Source organism: Rhea pennata, chromosome 3, assembly GCF_028389875.1.
Source record: "Rhea pennata isolate bPtePen1 chromosome 3, bPtePen1.pri, whole genome shotgun sequence".
NCBI classification, from domain to species: Eukaryota; Metazoa; Chordata; class Aves; order Rheiformes; family Rheidae; genus Rhea; species Rhea pennata.
In genome coordinates, this window is record NC_084665.1 from 57,359,980 (window position 1) to 57,383,110 (window position 23,131).

The 23,131-nt window shown below is 38.0% G+C and overlaps 1 protein-coding gene and 1 non-coding gene across 3 annotated transcripts; both read right to left on the bottom strand.

Annotated features, from left to right (window-relative positions):
- Nucleotides 1-290: 290 nt before the first annotated feature.
- On the bottom strand, nt 291-19,056 carry KATNA1 (katanin catalytic subunit A1). Of its 2 annotated transcripts, XM_062573724.1 has the most exons (12): nt 18,973-19,056; nt 18,514-18,622; nt 13,418-13,592; nt 12,589-12,746; nt 9,960-10,143; nt 8,666-8,787; nt 7,656-7,761; nt 7,158-7,316; nt 5,848-5,974; nt 4,174-4,308; nt 3,776-3,902; nt 291-635 (listed from the first exon to the last, which is right to left on the bottom strand). In XM_062573724.1, the coding sequence occupies exons 3-12, from the start codon at nt 13,586-13,588 to the stop codon at nt 437-439; spliced, it is 1,488 nt and encodes a 495-aa protein (XP_062429708.1). In that variant the 5' UTR covers nt 13,589-13,592; nt 18,514-18,622; nt 18,973-19,056; the 3' UTR covers nt 291-436. The 2 variants fall into 2 exon arrangements, with proteins under 2 accessions (XP_062429708.1, XP_062429707.1); XM_062573723.1 differs by lacking the exons at nt 13,418-13,592; nt 18,973-19,056 and having other exon boundaries at nt 18,514-18,618.
- A 296-nt stretch (nt 19,057-19,352) lies between these two features.
- TRNAG-GCC (transfer RNA glycine (anticodon GCC)) lies at nt 19,353-19,423 on the bottom strand. Its single transcript has one exon. It is a non-coding gene; the product is annotated as a tRNA-Gly (tRNA).
- Nucleotides 19,424-23,131: the final 3,708 nt, after the last annotated feature.

The window sequence follows — 23,131 nt, forward strand, 5'->3', positions numbered from 1 at the left end:
CATTAGAAAGAGTTTAAGGCTAGAATTCTCTAGGATCAACTAGCAAATCTTCACAACTGCATCTTGTTCCTACTATTTTCCGGTTCTTAGCATCCATCAGTCACTTAGCACTGCTAGTTTCTTTGCTGTTAAGATGTAGTTATAATACCAAAACTCTGACACAAAACTTAGTGAAAGTTCTAAATTTAAGTCAAACTCTGAGGATCAAAGCAGATTCTATCAATAATTTCAACATTTAAGAAAGAGATTAAAAAAAACTTCTAAGCTAGTTCAAAAAGAGCTAGAGAGAATTTGCATTTAAAAAAATTTATTTAGCTATCTGTTGCTCTTAAATTTAATTACAAAAGTTAAAAAGAGCACTCAGTGCACTGACACACTACTTATTACTTGTGAAGCTGTTTTAAGACGTAAGGTGGTTTCTTCAAGATAAGACAACTCAGCATGATCCGAATTCAACTATCCATTTTTCATATTTCTCAATGTCCGCAGCAGATACAGATTTAGAAACCTTTTTTAAAGCTATTTCAAAGTCTTCCATAGTTGTCGGCATGTGCATTTCATCTCGGGAAAGATTTCTTATTTCTTCTGGTGTCAAGCCTTCAATACGCCTTCTCATAGCCATCAACGATGCATCTCTAATAGAAATGCAAGAAAGTTGTTCAGTAAAAGATGGTGGTTCAGTTGTTTAAGGGGTTCAACATAATATTCCAGTTAAGCTGTTGTATTCCACAAGATACAATACAAAATTGTAACCTTTCGCAGGAGGATCTCCTTGATGCATTTACAGCCCACATTAACATGCTATCTATATTTTTCTAACATTAACTTATACTCATTGGCTCTTTGAATAGCTATCATACTAAATACAGAAGCAGGGCAAATGAGGTAAAGATTAACTGATTTATCTAAGATCACTCCATGCCTATGATGCAGCTGCTGTATTTGGCATTCTTAAACTGGAACAAGACAAAGTAAAGTTTTTCCCAACATGCCTTTCTACAGGAAGAACTTGCAGTTTATTTTCCTGATAAAGGAACTTTTCTCACTCTCTCCCATCCATGTCTTCAGGAAGAGTTGTGTGAATACCTTATACTTCTTCTAGGAAGATTCACAAAGACCATTTCAGCATGTTCCTTTTCAGGTATTCTCAAGTGACGATGCAACTGACAGATTTTATCATGAATTTACCAAATAATCTTTGGCAATTAAAAAGCAGAATACAATAACTAGAAGTAGACACTTCAGAACAATATAAAATAAATTGCTTTGTTAAACTGTCTTAGCCAAATGATGCTATGCTTTGCTGTTATATCAGCATTTGTCAACTAAAAGCTGGTATTATACAATCTGCAAGAAAAAAGTCCATGCAACTAATTTGTCTCAAGTCATCATTTACCAAAATGAAGCACAGCTGCCACTTTCTTCATTGAAGTCATGTTGCTGACAGTCATTGCAACATCAACTGTTAGCGCTCTCTAGAATGCACCATTTGTGCTTGGAGAAGTACCAAAACTATACTCAGAAATAGGAAAATATCCACTGGAATACACAGTGAAAGCCAGTTCCGTTCCAAAGCCCTTTCAACCTTCACATTCTGTTTAAAACAATGACTCAAAGGCCAGTTAACACTAACATTTAATATGCAATTTTAATATTTCCTGAGTTTTTTTCTTTTTTTTTCCTAAGTTTCACTGTCATCTTTCATGTTTATATGCTAACTGTAGTAACCACATTGTTAGCTCTGACTGATTTTTACTCTAGCACAGCAAATTTAACATTTCACCTCAAATTCTTCAAGGTAACAGAATAATTTGAGCAAATCAGGGCTCTTGGCTCACTTTTTCCCAACTTCTGCTAATGTAACTAGCAAGTACTGTTATATTCTTCAAATTTGTTCTACAAATACTGTGAAGTCCGTCTATTATAATGCTGAATTATACAGGAATACTTTTAGATCAGCCATATATCTTTTTGTCTCAATATAAACCAAAGTCTTGTATAAAATCCACTTTCCCTGATATCATTAACATAATGTAAATATACACGCTATTTGAGTACTTTTATTTGCTAAAAGTCATGCACATCCAGGTCCCAGTTTGTCTGGATTTCTAGTTGCTGCCACCTCAGTCATTTAAGACTGCCACAATTGAAAGATCCATTTAAAATATACATATATTATTTTTCCAAATAGGCTTTGACTAAAAAAATAAAACCCAACAATGTACATACAAATGAAATTCACACAAAAATGTTACAAGTATTCTGACTTCTAAACAAGTGTATTGGTATCCAGTGTAGCAATAATTACAAATAACTAACGTTTTTATCTGGAAAAGCAAACAGACCGGAGGAGACAAACTGCAGCTAAAATGCACAAAGTAACAGGCCAATTAAATATGAAACTTTTACCACAGAGTCCTTTCAAAGCACAACAAACACCTAAGCAAAGGCTAAGCAAACCACCATCACAAATTCATCCTATAAATCTACAGTGCTGTACAGATTTGTTCTATCTGTATTTGATCAATTATCATATCACTTTTCCTAAGCACTGTGAAACTGTGGTGTGCTAAAATAGAGCTTGGAAAGATGAAGAGTAGGGTTTGTTTGGGAAATAGTAGTGAGCCTCCAAGCTCTTAGTTCAGCCTTAAGTGACCCTGCTGATAGAGGAGCCTTTGGTGGCAATTCTGGCTATAGGTTATTCAAATCCTGTTGGCATGCTACCATACAGCATACTGTCCTCTCCATTATGCTGGGAAGTGTTTGCAGGACTGTACTGTGAATCGAGGCAAGACATAGATGGGTTTGAGAAAAGCGATGGAGGGATGTTTTTAAATCCAGAACAACTCTCTTGCCCAGTTCAAAGCACAGACCCGCAACAGTTGGGTTGGCAAAACTCAGAGCTCCAGCCTTGCATTACCACCCTTTAAGGCTACACCTAATACCTGAAAACGTCATATAATATGTATCCATGTAGCTACAACAGCAACATAATAAATTCGAATTTTTGTCATTTGCTGCCAGTTCCATAATTTGCCCCCTCTGCAGTGGTGGCAATGCAGTTTTTTAGATATAAACAGGATAACTGATATTAGTTTGTTAAAAAAACAATTCAAAAACTAGAAACAGAAGGAAAATGGGGACAAGGAGAGGGCCAGATGGTATTTTTAGTCTGGTTATAGACTAGCCCCACAAATGACTGTATAAGAACAGTCTTCCCCTTAGGGGAAGGGGAGAGGGAGGAGATAAAAGAATATTTCAAGTCAGTCTTATCACTAAAGCCAATATGTTAAGTAATTGTACTTCAAAAAAAATGTCATGGCACAGCTCTCATACTGTCACACAGTATGATATACCTTTTCTTCATAACGAAGGAGGAGCACCCTACATTTCTGCTTGGTTATTCTGGCCTCTGCCACTATCACCTCCTACTACTTTATCAGAACATCCATATGTATAACGGCAGTGGAATGACTGCAGCAACTCTACAGGTTAAACTCTCCCAGCCTATAGGTACTGCTTATCCAAGCGATTTAGTTTATATGAAGGAATGTGGAGTTTTAATCTATATTATGGTTTGATTAGATTACTATGCTGCAACTGCTCTTCATTATATGAAAATATCAGATAGAAATCTAGGTCAACATTAACACAATATTCCACCTGTATGTAAATGTCAGTCTATTCTCAACCAACAACTTTAATCTCTATTACTTTAAAAATAGTTTTCTTAAGAGTTTATAGTAGTACCACAAATGATGCAATATTAACTTACCTGCATACATTGGTAATGTCTGCACCTGAATAGCCCTCCATTTTCTCAGCTATATTTGCAAGGTCGACATCATCAGCCAATTCCAGCTCTCGCAGATTTATTCTCAGGAGCTCCTCTCTACCTTTTGCTAATCAAAGAACAAAAAATTAATCTATACAACCTGTTTTCTAAAGATAAATAAATAAATTGAAGAGGAGAAGAAGGAAGAGGGAGAAAAGGATTTTGTACTTGTTACAAAGACAACGTTTAAAGTTTAGATTTAACACGATCCTGAATTCATTACATAAGTTTGCACACATTATCAGGAAAATTCTGAAATCAAGTAACCAAAAACTGAACAAATATTTACAGTTTTTATTTTAGTCTTTCCAACCCCTCCTCCCCGCAAATGTTTATACCTGATGGTAAAGGAATGTAAATTCTCTTTTCTAGTCTCCTCCTCAGGGCTTCATCAATATCCCAAGGAAAATTAGTAGCAGCAAGTACCATAACCATCTTAGAAGGATCATCATTTTCAGTAGCCCCTCCAACACCTGTGTTGGAGACAAGAGGAAATAAAACTTATGTTTTGTGAAATTTTATGCACAGAGAGAACAATATCCACAGTTCCACTGTATTAAAGTAGCTACTCTGTTGCACTAGGATTTTAGTTTTGTTCTTCCTACATCTGGCAACTAGCAAGAAGTGAGAATCAATTTGATTAGGGGCATTTGCATAGGATGCACAAGATGAAGAAGTTGTTCTCTCTCACAGCTGGAACACTTTAATTGCCGAGCTGTTTACATTTCTGTTACAACACTTAAATTTTCACACTAATGTCCTGTAACAGCATGGGGCAAGGGGAAGGAAGAAGGATGTAGCAGATCAAACAACAACCTCCCCCCCACCAAACACAGTTTTTACTAACAGCCATGCCATAACAGCACTACTCAAAAAAAGTTTCTTTACTTCTGAATTCAGGCCAAACATTTCGCATACTCATATAGATTCTTACAAACTGCTGCTGAAGTGACTGTTCAGATTTGATGCATTGAATCGCAATTTGTTACGGGCAGAAAACACACCTCAATCTCTAAAGCACTGTGAAACTGCTGCTGTATAAGAGGGTTACATTTCAGTAAACTTGCTAGCCTCTGCACTTACTGTTTTTGCTTACAGTCACAGGACTGGATGGTGGATAACCCTTTATATCTAATCTGTCCCAAAATTTACAAGTAAAATACCACTTAAGAACATTCAAGTAAAAGGACTTCAAATAGTTGTTACTAATAAAACTAGCTTATGCATATTCTTGAGTTATGAGAATATGGTATTTATACAGTTATTATGGCTCTGCTGCCATTCAAAGTCAAACACAAAAGGGCAGCAACACCAGAGAACACAAAATACACAAACCCTCTGACTTATGGAATACTATGTTATGTGTGTGTGTACACACATATATATAAGATTCCTCTATAAGACTACTGGTTTTATCAGTGCACAGTGTTGCCTGCTTTTAAACTTTGTTGTTCTGCTAGATATTAAGCAAATTGTTATAAGTTCACTCAGTATTTTAGAGAGAAAACTCCTATAGCCTCTTCTATAAAAGTCTTTGCCTTTTTTTTTTCCATCTACATATATAAATAAAATAGTAATCACTGTGCTTAACTTCTCCAGGATCTTCTGAGTTTAAATTGGTACAGGTGACAGTTGTTTTGAATTACTTTTCCAAAAATCAAGTGAAAAATAGGTGATATGGTAAGAAAAATTTCAGGGGGAGGAGAAAAGGAAGAAGCTATCTTTACTGCTACAGTTGTACATGGGCAAATAATACTTGTCTCCTGTAGTTTTGAAATCTTGTGTTCTGCACTGAATCTTCATTACTCCAGGTGAATAAATACAGTTATGCCAAGAGATGCTTAAGTAATCGGTATCTTTTTTATCTCCTGGCATTTAAAATAGTGCATTTTATGTTTTTACCTCAACTTAAAGTTTTGAAAGGAACTGCATCTAAGGAATGAAATTTGGATCTTTTCTTCCTCCCTCAAGTTTCCTCCAATCCAGAACTCCCCAGTTTTCAGGTTACTTACCATCCATTTGAACAAGCAGTTCTGCTTTCACACGCCTGCTAGCTTCATGCTCCTCCGAAGTTCCCCGGCGACTACAGATAGAGTCTATCTCATCAATAAATATAGTTGTTGGGGCATAAAATCGAGCCTAGAGAAAGCAGAAGAAAAAGCAGAAACAGAAATGGCAGGCTAGTTGCACTTAAGAAATAACAGCATATTCTGAGCTAACTAATGACACATTTATCCCAATGAATCAGCCCGTAAGTACAAAGCAATAACCTATACAATAACCTAACCTTCCCCATCTTTGACCATTTTACACAAATATAGAGCAGCTTAAATTCATTAATAACATTTGAGCAGAACAGTGTTTTGGCAGAGTCCTATAATCACTAGGGCTATGGCAAATATTTAATAAGGTTATTTCTACTCTGTACAGCTGCCTTTACATTTATGATTGTCTGAAAGCCATCACAGAATGCTCGAGTAAGAACTTGGTTAAAATTAGGACTAATACTAAGCTAGGATACATGCAACTGAAGGACATGTACTACAATATGTATCACTATCAATTTCTGAAGTAACTTTTCAAGAAACGAGTCCACTGCAAAATAATCCTAATCCTTCCAAAACATGAAGGAGGTCAAAGAGAAAAAGGTCTGCTATAAATATAGTTACTGTCCAAGGCAACTGTGATACACTCCCTTGTGTACATGCAGTTTTCATTGATAGGCACGATATTCATCATGCATTCTAAATTCATTTAATGTGGTCAAACCATGTTGTAAAAACTGATCCTGAATTTCCTAACTTTTCTGACTACTGTAATTGCAGCTCTACTGCCCCATCCCTTTTTCAGCACTGGACAGCCTAGCAAATACTGCATGTGTACCCAGTAACACATGACAAATCTCTGAGCCAATTTCAAATGTTACGTGATCTGAAGCCAACTAAGTACTTGATACAATCTGGAAGTCTGTTTATATGATACGCACAACCTAAGTAGGATCTAGTCATTTTCTAGGCAAGATTCCTACATAAGGATTTGCCTGTAAGTATGTTTTATAGCACTCATCAGCTTATAGCAAGCCACCTGTAATATAACAAACTAACTCCAAAAATAAAGATGACCCCTTTTTCAGTTGTTTAAAAAAGCTATTCACTAATAGAACAGATCTTCATGTACATGGACAGATCACAAATCCTGAAGTGTTTGCAGCCTGGAAATCTCCTTCATGTTTGTTATAGATCCCAAATTTTTCAAGGTTTCACTATTCCAGAAGTAATTCTGCTTCATTTATTACACTATTTAGTTGAGAAAGTTCTATCACCATTTCAAACAGTAGACGAACAAGTTTCTCAGATTCGCCTCTGTATTTTGAGGTAAGTGTGGAAGAAGAAACATTGAAAAAAGTAGTCTTGCATTCAGTAGCTACAGCTTTTGCCAGGAGGGTCTTTCCAGTACCAGGAGGACCAACCATCAGCACACCCTGTTAAAAGAAGAGACCTCCACTTTTAGGACAGGAATCAGACAACTTCACAATTTGTTTATAGCATACTATTAGAATACTAGATGTAAACTTTCGTTAAAAAGTTGCTCAAAGCTAAGTAAATAAGTACTATTTCTCTCTAGAAGCAATACCAACAACATAGTTGAAGAGTGTATTTATTTTAGCTAATAACTTTATTTTGTTACTATAACCTGCCGTGAATTTTTAATGGTAAAAGTGGAAAAAGTTTACATGATCTATAGAACACTTGTAATTTCTTGTTCCTACAAGACCCAATCTCAGAATCCTACTTATGATCACAGGATCAGATTTTCATACCTTCCACGGTCTTCTAATTCCCTTAAAAAATTCTGGCATCCACATTGGTAAAACTACAGCTTCTTTGAGTAGCTTTTTGGCTTCTACTAAATCAGCAATATCATCCCTGGTAAGAAAAGAAGAAAAGTGGTTTAACTGATTAAAACAGGCTGCAAAAGAATCAGTTCACAACTCAGTTCAATATGAAACAAAGCTGTAAGTTTATTAAATCTTAGAGATTCCATATGCTGGTCTCATTTTGAGGGCAACTCATAAGACATCCCACTTACGAGCACATGTCCAAATAATATTTCAGTTACAAAAGGCACCTAGCTAAAGAATTAGTTTCAAGTCTGAAGTTGTAATTTAAAATTCAGTGTAAAAACTGAACAGCATATTTACACATGAAACTGAAATACATGTCAGTTGTCCTACACATAAAAACTCAGTTTTATAAAGCCTTCTTTATTTCCCAGAGATTTTTTTTTTTTTTTGCTCATTTAATCCCCATAAAACCACCTAAGCTCAGTAAATTCTGAGCACAAAACCACCTTTGTGTAAAGTTTAATATTTAACACATTTATGTAAAGGCACTAACGTGTGGTTATATCTTATACTGGAAGTCATAGCATGTCCTGAACCAATTCAAAGGGATCCTATATTGACACAACTTCTCTATTAATTTTTGATCCTTGTGTGTTGATGGGTAGCAAAACATAAAAAAAAAAAAAAAAAAAAAAAACCTAAGAGACTCTGGCAGACAATAGCCTTATTCTCAGCAAAATAGCATCTCATAAGCTTTCAGAATTCTCTTGGAAAAATATGATAAACTTTATATGGCTGGGATAGAAGGAAAAAAGTTCTAAAACAATTCAACTACACAACTTTAGTTGCCTATTTAATGAGTAAAGTAGAAACTATAGACATATTTATATGTAGGCATGCATCAAAAATTTAATTCTTATCAACTGTAAGAGGAAAAAGGAACAACTCAACCCCCCCCACACACACCCAACAGTATTCAAACTTACCATCGAATGTTGGGATTTTGAGAAATTATATCTCTTTCCAAAGCTTCTACTAAATCTTTATCATACCCAGTACCATCAAATCTCTTTGGTTCAGATTCTGAAATCTCAGATGTGGATTTGTTCTACAGAAAAGAGATACAGCAGCGTATCAGCTATGTTACTGATAGATTTTTGTATCAAGTCCACAACAGAATCATGTTTCTAGAAGAAAGCAATTTCAAAGTTATGAGACATCTGTATTACTGTTGCATTGCAGTAGCTGTGGAGTTCACTGTACTTCTATACCATGCCGGTCCCATTTATTTTCTCCTCAGCTTCCAGAGAAGTCGAGGACTACCCAACATGACCAGCTGGGTAGGGAACATTCTGTAGAAAACTGGATTAGGTATCAGACTAAGTCACCAATACACTTTTTTTTGGTCCAATATACAAAGAGAAATAGAAAAAAAGGCTTCCATTTGTAGGATGAGAATAGATGATCTGTGGAAAGACCATAAAAGACTAATAAAAAAATGATGGAGAAGCACAGACTGAAACTGCAGAGCAGTAGCTCTGCAGTAGACTGAAAACAAGGAAGCCCCATAGCTGAGAAGACTGAAAAAACCCTCAAAACTGTTTGGAGAGCTATGACATAGAATTTAGTATCTTTAGTATGATCTCTTTTTCTGGTCATAACTAAATTTATGAAGGCAACTGCACAGATAAGAATTAAAACACTCACTACTGATTACAAAGACTACATCATAGATTGTTCTCCCTCATGAAATGTATTATGTTTTTGTTTTAAACTGAAAAGAAACTGGAGCTATTACCAGATTTAAATAAACCCATGCACAAAACCCACTCCCTTTAAAACTAAATTCCTGAAAACATGTTTCCTTGCATATGTTCTGGAACAGGTGAGTCAGTCTCAGACTAAAACATGCAAAAGCAATACAAGAACCCACAACAAGCTCACTTCATCTGGCTTTTTTTCAGCAAATCACTACTATAATTTTAAGCAACTACTTCCAAGCTGTAGTACAAGAGTCCATATCTACAAAAAGGGACAACTGACTTCCACTCTTCAGTAATTCTACCAGATCATTTTTTAACTAGCTTCTTCAATTAATTCATTTTATACCTTCACTCATCAATACTGTCCATAAAGCAAAGATACCTTACAAAGCAAGATTCAAAGCTGCACAAACTTATGACAAAAGAAACATTTTATAGGCATCATTTTGTCAGATGCTCAATTAGAAAAGCAAGACTCCAAGTCTCCAAAATTCATTCAAACTATTTGCGAACTTACCTTTTCCTCCTTTCCTTTAATTTGCTGATCTTTCTTTTCCCGGCCACGAACTGCCTTCCCTTTTTCGTTAGGATTTCGAGAGGATGGACGGTGAGGGCCTCTGACTGCTGCACTTATACGATTATTGTGACCTCTACAATCACTGCACTGAGCAGACTGACGTTTTCGGGGTCCTGGCGAAGGTCTAGTTAGTCATAACATATGCAAAAAGCCTCAGTGTGAAGTCACTGGAGAGCACTACATAACCATATAAATTGGTTATAAATTGTAAAAGTCATTTTGCTCAAGATAATCTATAGATATCTGTATATATTAATATATTTCACTCACTGAAATTAAAAGTGCCACCAATACTACAAGTTACCATACAGAATTATGTTGGTCAGAAATAAGAGACTTATTTTCAGAAAGCCACTATAAGTTCATTCTCCCTTTGACACCAGCTCTGGTCTCATTTGCTTAAAACAAGCTCCTAGTTTTGCATATTATATAAATAAAAATAATCCTGGTACAAAGGAGCTTAGAAAACAAAAGGAAAAAAAACAGATTTTCTCTTTACCACAATTGTCTTCACTCTTCCATCCAAACGGATTAAAAAGATTTCTCATAAATACCAGGTTTATTTTACTTCCTTCAAAGAAAAACGGAGGGGAAGGGGAATAGAGAAGATCTGGTCTCTCCCATTGTTGCCTATCATTTTATTGTTGGAGTAGCTCAAAGCTACCAAAAGAATAGCTCATTTGAATCTGAAAGTCTGAGTTACATTTTTAGTTTCCAAGACAAATTATTTTTGTTTTACAGTGAAATGAAGAAGCACACAAAATTACTTATAAAAGTATTTGTGAACACCAATCCAGATCTTTTACCAAGATCCCCCAAGGCGAGGGGGGGGGGGGGAACCACATACTATTTGTTTCATGGCCCCCAAATTCTCTTCTCAGGATTTCCATTTTTAAAAGCCCCTTCACACAAAAGAAAGTCATGTAAAATTTATACTTGGACAGTCTATTACAATTACTAGATTGCTCCAAGATTCAAACTTCAGAAACATGTAACATATGAATAAGCCAGTACCACAGTTGGTATTGCAGATTTCCATTTTAAGAACTCAGTTTCTTCTCCCATATAATCTGTTACTCTTCAATTAATGTTCTTAATCTTTTCACGTTAAAATCTTTTTAATCTCCAAATAGAATTTCTGTCAACCAATACATTAATAATTAACTAGTCATCAGTATTTAGTCATCTCTGAATTTCACTCCTAAACTCAATGTATAGGAACAATCTGTTTCAACACTCAATTCCTTCCTAGATTAGTGAGTTCTGCTTTCTCAACACAGAAATTTACATAGATTATTCCAATACCACACAGTCAGAGTTTTCACCATGGCTTTTCATATTACCACAGTACAATACTTAACCAGGTAGTAAATAAACAGGACAAATGGTCCTGTCACTCCAGTCTTCCCCTTTTTATGAATATTAATTTGTTTCTTCTCTAAAAAGTTACAGAAAATTAAAAAATTCCTACATTCCAGACCTTATTTTTCTACTAGGTTTTACTAAAATTGGCCATCAGCGTTCAAAAGTTATTAGATGAGATAGATGGAGAAACAGTGTGATTGAGCAGGGCTCATTTCTTTCAGAAACGAGCAACACCCTCCCCCCCCCAAAAAAAAACCAAAAAACTCCCAACCCCCAAAACACCGTCATTAGAGACTGAAGTTATTAGTCTGTGAGAAACAAACTGTCAAAGGCTCAAGAAGCAGCTTGAAAGTACAGCTAAGCGGATCTAATAATTACTTTCTGCCAAAAGGCATAATTCCATGCCTGCCTTGCATACACTCCTGTTTCCTACCTTGTGCTACACTGGCATTTGTTAGATTCTGTTAGATTCCCCCACTTAACCAGTTCAGGCAGCCAACTTTTCTTTTCTTTCTTTCTTTCCTCTCTCTCTCTTTTTTTTTTTTTGGGGGGGGGGAGGGGGGAGGAGAAGGGGGAAGAAAAAAACCAACCAACCAAAAAAGCCTCACAAACCCAGGCCTGCAAAACACTTGGGTAACTGAGAAGAGCAGGACTATTCTATTCAGTTGCACCTATACTGTCAAATCACACTCCAGGCCCCTGATTTCACAGACACTAACCCAGCATAATTCAAAGCTGCCTCCAAAAAAGGAAGGCTGGCCTGCAGCGGCTTGCTGAGGGAGCTGCTTGCTCCCGCCCTTTGGTTTATGCTACAATAACTGACCAGTTTCTGAAGATCAGAACTTGCTACACAAAAGCAACCAAACATAGTAAAATTTCTAATATTCGATAGCTCTTCTTCATCCTCTTCACATCAGCTGAATGCAGACTCATTGTAAAGTTGATTAGAAGAGAAATAAAGTTGAGCTTCTATATAACAAGTTATTTTAAGTCAGAGCACAAAATGAAGTGTAACATTGGTCAAGCCTACAAAAGTTAGAAAAAATCCAAGATGTTTCAAAAGGGTATCTCTTTCACAGTAAATGAGTAGCAAATTGCTGGTGTTTAAGTAATCTAGAACCAAAATTACAGAGTAGTAAACTGAAGTCAAAGAATACTGCCCCAATAAACATAAATTTAAGTTTTCAAGCAAGTCTTCTCTTACCTACGTTCTGCAGGTACTGGCAAAGACCAGACTTCTGCATCATGAGCTGGTAATTCTTGTTGTGAAGCTTTCAACGGAGTACTGTCTAGCTTAAAACTCTCTAGTGTTTTCATTATATCTTTCACATGCTTAGCTTCCACACTTATCTCCTGCCAAACCTGATAAAAAAAAATATACAGCAGATCAAGCACACTGCAAACAAGTGTGTAACAGTCTTCCCAAAGTCCATGCAATTTCTACGTGGATTCCACAGTGTTTCACAAGCTAGCCCAATCTAATGTACTACACAAAAATAACGCACATAGGGTATTAAGAACGTTTTTCTGTCTTCCTCAGCACATTCAAAGAGCAAACAGATTTTGGTCTTAGTACTAAAGACACAGAGACCTTGGGCACATTTTGCTTATTAAACAAGTACAATCTAATAGATCAAAGAGCAGCAAAAAAATGCAGTTTTGCATTATGGTTAAATTAACATGGTAGCCATAACTCAGCTTCTGTTAAGGATCTACAAATCACATTATTGAAATATTGAGAGAGTAGTAAGATTATTCAAGGTAAGGTTTTAGGCTGCTGTTAGCATAACAGGGGTACTCTAGTGAGAAACTGAAAAGCCAGACAGCACACTGACCCCCCACGGCTGTGTTCCATTGCCTATTTTGCCAGTGTCAGAGCAAGAAATCATAACAAAGACTTGAATAAGTCTATACAACAATGCTATAGTTTTAATCAGAGAACTGTGTAAACAGCTATACTGTTCACCACAAACTAAGCAAATTTTGAGTTTAGTATATTCCCCTCAAAATGTCCCAGAAGATGATTATTTTACCTGCTGCCATTTCTGCTGCAGATATGTATCTCTGACAGAGTAGAGGTATTTATTCATTTGGTCAAGAACTCCCTGGTAATAGACCATTGCAGAGTCATAATTGCCCAGTAAAGCATATTCACGGGCCAGCTTTACATTCTCACTAATCATAACAAGGCTCATGTTCAACATGAAGCTGAAAAAAAGATAAGGAATATTTATATTAAGAAAAATCCCACAACTCAGAAACAGATTTTTTAATAACTATTTTTATATGATCATCACCTCACCAGGCCTATCAAAATACAGAAGCAGGAAGTAAATTGGTTAGAAAGTTTCTATATTGATCACGTTTTTTCTAGAAAGGTAACTGGGCTTTCCTATTACTACAGATGAAACTGGTCACTCCATAAGGGTTTTTTGTGCAATGAAGTTTTTGTTGGAAAGCACATGCAAGACATACGGATTTACAAAACTCTTGAGCCACAACTGCAAACTCTCTACCATTCTTTATTCTATTTGAGTAGATATTTCGGTGTTAGCACAACATTCTCCATATTATATAACAGTCTTTTTTTTAAAGAAAAAAAAAAGAGTATCCTTCCACCAGATGCATTAAGCTTTGTTAAATTTGTTGCCCTACCATTACAGATATGAGTTTTATAGTCTGACTTTGCATTGTGGAAAACACTAATTCTCCATTGGTTTGATTTTACAAATTTTCATTTTTATTTAATGTTTCTTTGAAACACATTAAATATGCATCTTCCCTACCCTGCTTATCTTTTCCCATCACCTTCATTATTAAATTTAAAAAGAAACATGAAAAATACTGAATTTGCTAAAACATCACTGAAAAGGAAGGGGAAGACAGAAAAAAAATGTTTACCACATGGCTACATACTTTATTTAACACATTGCTCAAATTATGGCATTTCTCCCACAAAGTGTTTTTTTGGGGAGCAGACACCACCAGATGTCCACACATCACATCCATTTTGCAGCATTAGTGGAATCCAGACTTTTACATTAGAATAGCACAGAATTATTACTTATACAAATATAGTAATAAGTAGGAGCAGCAGACTTATTCTTTATGGTCCAACCACTGTACAAATAGGAGTGTTCCTCTGCCCTTATCCATTACTTATTAGAGCAGAATGGGATGGGGAGGTATATCTGTGCCATTTCTACTTCAGCTTCTCTTACACACCAACTTCCCTGCTTTACTCCAAGCTTTATAGAACCAAACACTCCCCCCCAACATATTAAAATAATAAGCCTGCAAGAAGGTCATCTTGCTCTCATTTTAGTACCTGCACCCAGTACCAGTAAGAAAAAATTGCAGACAAGCAATTACTGCTAAGCCCTAGGATGAAGTATACTTGATACAGATCAACTATTTAAAGAATGTAAGAGGTACTAAGTCTTTACTGCGCACGTGAGTTTAAGACTGAAAACATTTCAAGACCAGGTCATGGTCAAATTTGGACACATTATCAGAGGTTTCAGAAATCACACTTTGCACACCAGATGATCCATTGCTAAATGTTAAGGCCTTGTTGTAAAGAGGAACTGCTAAGTACAAATCAAACATTGCATCCTTTCTTTTTTTGTTCTTTTCCCTCCCTCCCCAGGCAGTTTATTTCTGGATACACAACTGATCCATTCTTGAGCCAATATCCTCTTATTTTTCCTTCCTTCCTCTTCATTCCCCAAAGCTACTCTGAAGCAGACAGCTACCATAAAAAATTTCAGTCCAAATGGCAGAACTTTGGCAATAGCACAGCTGGAGAGAGGCCTTATTAAGAGGTCATGAAAGAGAAATTGGAATACCAATATCATCAGCTGTGGCTATAATCACATTCTTTGCCTGCCTCTTTATTTTATAAAGTAATTCCAGCCATGTCACATCATAATTTTCATATAGACATAATTTTTTCCCCACCCTGTTTACTGCAGCAACAACATTTCACTTGTAACAAAAGTGCTACAACTGCAGCTAGGATCACACACACGCACAGGTAGCAAAAAGCACTTCATACTGCTTTCCAGTCAGTCTTGGTGCACTCTGACAGCTCACATCCCTCCCACATTCACTGATACACAGAATGGATCTGTGGAGTTGAGTCTTGCTATCATAAGAAACTGCCCTGTAAAATCTCAATCAGACCAGGGATTCACTGAGCTACAAACAATGCCTGCTAGTTGATACAGTAATGTGCAGAACTGTGCAGCAGTTACAATGACTGCCATATCCCAGCTTAATCAGGCTTTGGAGATGTAATTTGACTTTGGAACTTTGTTGTTTTTAACTCAGGAAAAAGTGCCTTAAGATGTCTGTCAACCTATGTGCATCATCACACAGATATTACTATAGGTTTTTACTGCTATTTTTAGGAGCAAGCTTTTCCACTCAGGCCCATCCTACCAGATACACCTGTTTTCCCATCTTGAGAATTCTAACTGATGACTAACACTGTTGAAATCACAAGTTGAACAACAAGTTAATAAACATTTTAAAGATCAAGTAGTAGCAAGTTACTAAAGCCAAACTAGACTTTCAAACACAGTGAGAAGTTGTATATAGCTTTTTACACTAAATGCTATTGAGCAACCCAAGCAGAAAACCAATCCTGTTCAAACATCCAGATGAAAAAAAGATTATACAAGTAATTTTCTTTTGTAAAGGAAAAAAATAGTAGATATGAAAAGAAGCCAAATCAGAAAGACAAGAAAGCTTGGAAATCATGATATTCCATTATTTTTTTTTCTACCTAAGAAAACTCAAGACAGGAGGGATGGAAAGAAAGAACAAACACAGAAGAAAAGTGAGCTAAGCTTACACAAGGAAGAAAAGAAAAATTCCTCACTTACATTTCTAATGCTTCTAATGTAACCAAAGTAATAATTGAGGGGAAAAAATAGAGGAAAAAAGGAGTCTATCAATTTCATCAGTGGACTGGGGTAGAGAGTTTAGTGCAAACTAGCAGAACAATTTAATTTGTTGCTTCCCATTCAGTCGCAGCAGGAGAGCTTATAGTGGCTTCCAAGTACAAGCCTCTTCTACACAAGTGGGGCAGAATTAAGCTGCTGCCTTTGCTTGTGTCTGGACATGCCACTGCTCCTACCACTTGTATACAGGTGGCAGGAACTGATACACTAATGCTAGGCAACAGGCTTACTGCACATGTGACTGAAGATGCTGAAGCACCTCCAAGACAGGAAGTATGGAGTTAGAATAGCCTGGAAGGGATGTTTGCATGAGGCAAGAGGCATCTGATGTTAAACCAGACCTGAATGAATTTGAAGAGCAATACTGAAATAATCTAAAAAATGTTAAGTGGTTCAGAGTTACTTTAAAGTATTTATAAATACCTAGAACTACCACGTAACAGGATGACAAAACAGCAAGGCAGCCCTTATCAATTATGACCATTCCATGAATCATACCCAGTTAAGTTATCTATGTTCTAACAGCAACTAAAATAGTAAAGAGCTTGTAAAGTTTACACCAAACAGAACACAAATAACCCAGATGTTTTGTCTTGTAAATTTAATTCTACACTGTATATACATAGACATACTCCCCCACACAAACTAAAGACTTTGCAACAAGAATACTTGTTCAATACAGTGACTATGAACATTTATAGTTCCCAGAGATAAATGCAATACAAATTCATCAAATTTCCCATTTCAAAAACCCATCGCTAGTAGCAGAATGCATTTTATTATTTGCTCCAAGCACCTGGAATACTTCTAGAGCACGGAACAGGCAAGAACAACATGAGTCAAAATCTAACAAAGTTCAAAGTACCTACATCTTTTGAAAATCAAGTTTTGGATTTTTTTTTTTTTGTACTGTATTTTAAAGATAAGAGACTCACAATGTCTTTAAGGAATTATCAAATATCTAAAACTTGTTCACATTCACTCAGTGAGATTTTTTAAAGTCTTTGTTAAAACTGAGCATGATCTCAATCCTGTTTCACAAATAAACCCCACACAACATATAGGACTGATACTCAGATGTTGGGAGAGAAGATTAAAGTTGGGGCCTACCAGTTACTGTGTCAGCTATTCTGCTCATTTAGAGAAGAGTATGAATAGTAAGAGAAAGTATTACAAAGGACTGCTTCAGCATACAACCTGGATGTTTGAACTATGCCAGAGCCTAACTTCTGGCAGTGTACGCACTTCCATTATTTGACAACAAAGCCTGCATATCAGACTGAAAGCAACCACAAAAATTCAGAAAGTTTAGCAAATCAGAAGATACTTAAAAAAATAATAGCTTTTAGGAATCAGGTTTTGCTCATGACACAGTGGTCTGTGACTGGAGTGGATGACCTATGAGGTCCCTTTCAGCTTTAACACCCTGCTTCAAAATACTCCTAGCAATATTTGGTATCAGCAGGCAATTGTGTCAATTACTTAGGTTGTTTAATATCCAGTAAGTCTTGCAATTAATATCACCTTTCTCATTACCTTTAACATTAATGATAGCAAAAGAAAAACATCAGCAACCACGAACACGAGCATACTCAGTTTTCTGCTTATACAGAAGAAAAAATTCATTAGGTTGTCTGCCAACAGTGTTTCTCTTTTATACTTTCTACACTAGACCTTTCAAAAAGGCTCTTAAAAATCATATTATTTATTCCCCACTTAACAGCGGCTGGCATTTTTCAGAGTCAGATATGAACATACAGAGCTTCTTGTTTAGTAAGTTTAGAAGCGTATGCAGCAGAACAGACTTTTAAAATCGATGCCTACTGCTTCCCTCTGTCAGGGGAAAAGTCGCTGGCATAGTTTCCAACAAAGCTTACTTGGCCTTAAAAAGGGTTGGGGAAGGAGGGAGAAATGAAGAACACTAAATAAAATATAAGAGATGCTAGCTTCTCAACACATCAGCACACCTAGTTTCACTTCCTAGTGTTGCAGTGACTAGCAGCTGTGCACCTACGCACAGCCACGTTTCAAATGCTTTAAGGAGAACACGATGATACTCTGTGCGACTCTGCGCACGTGGAAGTTTAAGTCATGACATACGAGCGACGACTACAGCCTAACGGCTCGCAGATGTCACGACAGCAACAGCCACGGCAACTCACATTCTCCAAAGCAGCGTCCGATCTCTGGGCCGTGGGACACAGAAGCCAGGCTCATCCCGCCGCCCAGCGCCGGCCGAGACCTCGAGAAGCGCGGGCGGGCGCCAGAGACCTGCCGGGAGAAAACAGCAGCGCTTCAAACGCCCCGCCGAGACCGCGCAGCCGGAGCCCGGCCGCGCCTCTGCTCGGCTCGCTCCGCGCCGCCTCCCCCTCGCCCCGTCCCGGCGCCGGAGCCAGGCCGACGAGGCAGGCTCCGCTCCGCTCCCCTCGCCGCCGCCGGTAAGCCGAGCCGGGCCGGGCCGGGCACAGGCGCGCTGCAGGCGGCGGCAAGAGAGAGGAGCCCCCGCACCCCCCAACCGCCCCCAGCGCGACGGGGACGGCTGGGGCAGCGCGAGACCCGCGCTAACGGATGGAGAGGGCAACGGCTGCCGGGAGAGAGCGCCGCGGCTCTCGCTCACTCGCCTCTGGAGCTCGGCCCCGCCGCGGCGGCAGCTCCCGCCGCCACCTTCCTCCTCCTCCGGCGGAGCTCCGGCCCCAGGCCCGCCCCGCCCCCGCTCTGCCCGCCTCCTGCCGCCGCCGGTTTGAAGGCAAATCCGGCTGCGTCACTTCCAGACAGGCACCGCGGGGGCGGCCGTGGGGGGGTGGGGGGGGAGGGCTATGGCGGGCCAGGTGCGCTGATGAAACGCTGGCGCCCGAGGCGTTTTTTTTTTTTCTGATTTAGCTGTTATTAATATGGACGTCGGTGAGATCGTCTTAAAGAAAAAAGAGAGAGAGAGAGACAGACAGAGACAGAGAGAGAGGTGGGGGGGGGGGGTGGAAAGTTGGATGGAAAAATGAACTGTTGCATTGGCCGGGAATCGAACCCGGGCCTCCCGCGTGGCAGGCGAGAATTCTACCACTGAACCACCAATGCCGGCGCGGGAAGTGTGTTCTGCCCCTGTAACTCATGCGCAGCTCCCCGCACTGGCCCTCGCGAGCCGAGTACTGCGCCTGCGCCGCTTTTCCAACGGTCGAGGCGGGGCGGGCGCGCCGCGCCGCGACCGTTGGAAAGGCGGCGGCGGCGGTTGGGAGCGCAAAGTGCTTCACGGGTGGCAGCAGCCGCGGTGAGGTGGACAGCCACAAATCTGTACGAAGTGCTCGATGTTGAAACTGTGCAAATGCCGACGCGTGAAAATGCATCCCAACGCGTATTTCAAAACAACTTTTAAAACGTCGCCCGAAAGAGAAGGTATGAAAAGCGAACCAAGAGTAAAAAGTCGCCTTTAAAACTTGTTAGCGTTACTTAGTCAAGAGAAACACAAATTGGAGGAAGCATCTTTTGGAAATCAGCTTTGATTAGATAGTGCCCCTTTACATCATATGTGATAACTGTTAAATGCCTGCAGAAAATCTTAACTTATAAATAAATGGAGTTTAAAAAGTATAGACCTGCAGCACAGTAATAAAAGTCACCATACATGATAGTTTTTTTCTCTCTCCTTTTTAGGTGGTTGGCTCAGGCATAAGCACATGGCACAATGTTTCTGCTTTCCCACACTGACCTCCACCCATCTGCAGTTCTACCAAGAAGCTTGTTTCATACTGAGATCCTGAAGGAAAATAATGTATTTCAAATGAGTAACCTGATTTCCTGTCCTTCAGTGCTCAAGTACAAAGCAGTAACAAAGTCATTTTATCAGAGGTTTTTTCTAACCCATTAGCTTCATCCAAAAGCCTGTGGACTAGTTACATACATACAAACTGATGTAGTTGATGGTGTGAAGTCCTCTCTTCTTAGTTTTGTTTCATTTTGCTAATACGCAGGAATTGACTTAAAAATCAATTTGATCCAAGTATTTCAGACATAAGCAACATTCCCAGGATGATTCAGGCAGGTTCAATGCTCTGTACGGTTCACAAAGCTCTGTCAACTTCCCAGTTCATGCCATTTCTACTTTACTTATTTTTAAGGCAGGCTGGTTTTCTCCGTAGGGATATAGAGGCATTAGAAGAAGTACAATAATGCAAAGATACTTTGACCATCTTAGGGATTTTAATTATAGTGGAAACATTGCTGTGAGATAGCATTTAGTTTATACATATATTTAACATAAGAAGGTGCTGACAGTCAGTCTGAGTTGCCACAGATGTAGCTTGAAGGCTACACATAGTAAAGTCTAAGCAGAAGGTATGATTCTGCACTTGGAGGAACACTTATCCAGTCAAGACCCATACTGATAGCCTTCCTTAATAATTTTGCAGCTTTTCCAATCACTTCCCCTAATAAAGTGTTAAAACATGAGAACTCTCAATGGCAGCAGGTGGAAGGAAGGATGGCACAGTGCTGCAGACAGGGCAAAAAGTAAGTTTATACCTTCAAGGAGAGAAGGAATCAAATTTTACCAACGCGAACTGCAACAGACAGTGGACTGTAAGATCAGCCTGTGAAGAGAATTTGCAATAAGGTACTTGCCTCAAATTTCAGGGATGAGTTTTGTCTAGTGAAAAGCATGTAAACATTTCTTCCACAGAGCTTGCTTATTTACTACCTCATGACAATCTCCAAATCTTCAAATTATTACAGAGGGTGAAGATCTGGGAAGGAAATGCATCATGCCCTACAGGGCTTAGGAAAACTAGACACCAAGTTCAGTAAGCCACTTTGTAAGGTGCCACAGAAAACCGCCTTTGGGTAGATTGCACCAGATGTAGTAGTAGCTGATCGTTTGTCTAAGCAGACTCAGCTGCTTAGCAACAAATAGGATATAAAGGTTGGGTCTGATACAGCAGGTTTATGATAGTCCATTAAGGTGAACTTGGAAGACCTGCAGTATTATGTAGTCTTTTAATTATCCCATCCATTTTCCCCTTTTTATTCCTATGATATTTATCTGCTTAACATTTTTGAGCTGTAAACTGATTAGCTTATCCTTTTAATGACTGTCTGAATTTAAAGCAACCATTTCTACCTGACTCTAGCTATGTCAATGTATTTCTAAAATTCTCAGTGCTTATAATAGCACCTGAACAATACATGCTGGAGGGATTCCTTTTTTTCTTTTTATCAGTTGTTAGTGTACAAAGCACAGTGCCTTTTTATTTATTTTTTTTAATACAAAACAAAGGTAGAAGAATTTGGATATTATATAGCCTCTGTGTAAGATGCCGGTATGTGCACTGGTAGTTTTAAGATGTGTACTTAGGGAGACTTTCTCAAAGACAATCCCCCCTCCTTACCATAAACATGAGCACTGGGATTTGATGTTTCTAAGAGAAGGAATAGCTTCATGAAACATAATCTTTGCATAATAAATAAACAAGTTTTAATTATTTCGATGCAAGAGGCAGCAGAGGACAGAGAAAGAGCAACAATAAATTCAACTTCTGAACACCAAAATGTAAAGTTTTGAGAACAGGTTACAAACAACATGAGCTGATAACGAACTACAGCAGCATTTCTGCCATTAAACATACACCATTCTTTGTTAACCACTAAGCTGTTGCAGGATAAAGGATACTTGGGAGAGAGGTAGGTGAGGGAGAAGGAGAGAAAACAGATGTATTTGGGCAATTAAAATTTACATTTCATATTTGATTAGCAGAACAAGAATTTGATTTCATTTATTATAAAGACCCATTGTATTTTTTTTTATTATCCCAGCAGATGTTATACTAAAGAAATTGATTTTGAGAAAACAGAAACAGTTTCATAAAACTCAAAGAATGTTGCTAATTACCAGTAGCTGATAAAATTCAGGCATATGCAAAGATGATTCAATTATACTGTCCACAAATGCTGGAATTCTTTCTCTTAATCTAAAGTAAATTTTTAATAAAATTGTAGTGTTCTGTCAGCAGAATGTTTATAATACAAAAAAAAAAACATTATATATACATACACACACAGACAGAATATATATATATATATATATATATATATATATGAGTAAACTTGAATAGTGCCTTTATTAAGAGCATCTGAAGGCACACATATTACTATGACATTGACCCAATTTTATTCTCTCTTTGCTTTGGTTGAATTAAAGCAAACAGATTAGACGTCTCATTTGAAACACCAAAGACATCTGAAACCCAAGCTCTAATGGTATCTTGGGTCACAGCAGCAGCATCTAAGAACCCACCCACTGCACTGCCTGTTAGCTAAATATTAAATGGAGTCTAAATAAATCAGTCCCACTCACAGCTTTGCACTTTGCAACAGCAGAAGGTATGTCAGTCTCAAAGTGATTCTCTGGTCATACATTCTATATATTCTACTACAAACTGAAGACAGAAAAGATACAGCAAGAGGGCCTGCCCTAGGACTTAATGTCACTGAGTATCAGAATAGTATTTACAGTACAGTTACATGATTATAGAACATTTTATAAATACAAATTATATGTATACATAGGGCACATACAAGAGAAATTTCTTTTCATTCTTTACAAAGTAAAAGTAAACTGAAACAAAACTTACTGTAGGATCTCACAGCTGCCGGTTGTGAGCATCTCTTCTTAACTGCCAGTTCAAACCAATCCCATGACAGATCACTACTGAAATACCCACATTTTAAGAACCCTCTGAATACATACGTGAAATGTGAAACTTATGGAGTTCCAAACACAGGTAAGGCATAGCA

Bases quoted from the DNA above. Each gene is read 5' to 3' on its own strand.
- KATNA1 (XM_062573724.1), bottom strand. From the start codon at position 13,588: ATGTTGAACATGAGCCTTGTTATGATTAGTGAGAATGTAAAGCTGGCC. The intron at 8,788-9,959 runs GTAAGTTCGCAA...TCTTTTCTGTAG, and splicing joins TTAAAGGAAAGGAGGAAAAG to AACAAATCCACATCTGAGAT. The intron at 7,762-8,665 runs GTAAGTTTGAAT...TTTTCTTACCAG, and splicing joins CAAAATCCCAACATTCGATG to GGATGATATTGCTGATTTAG.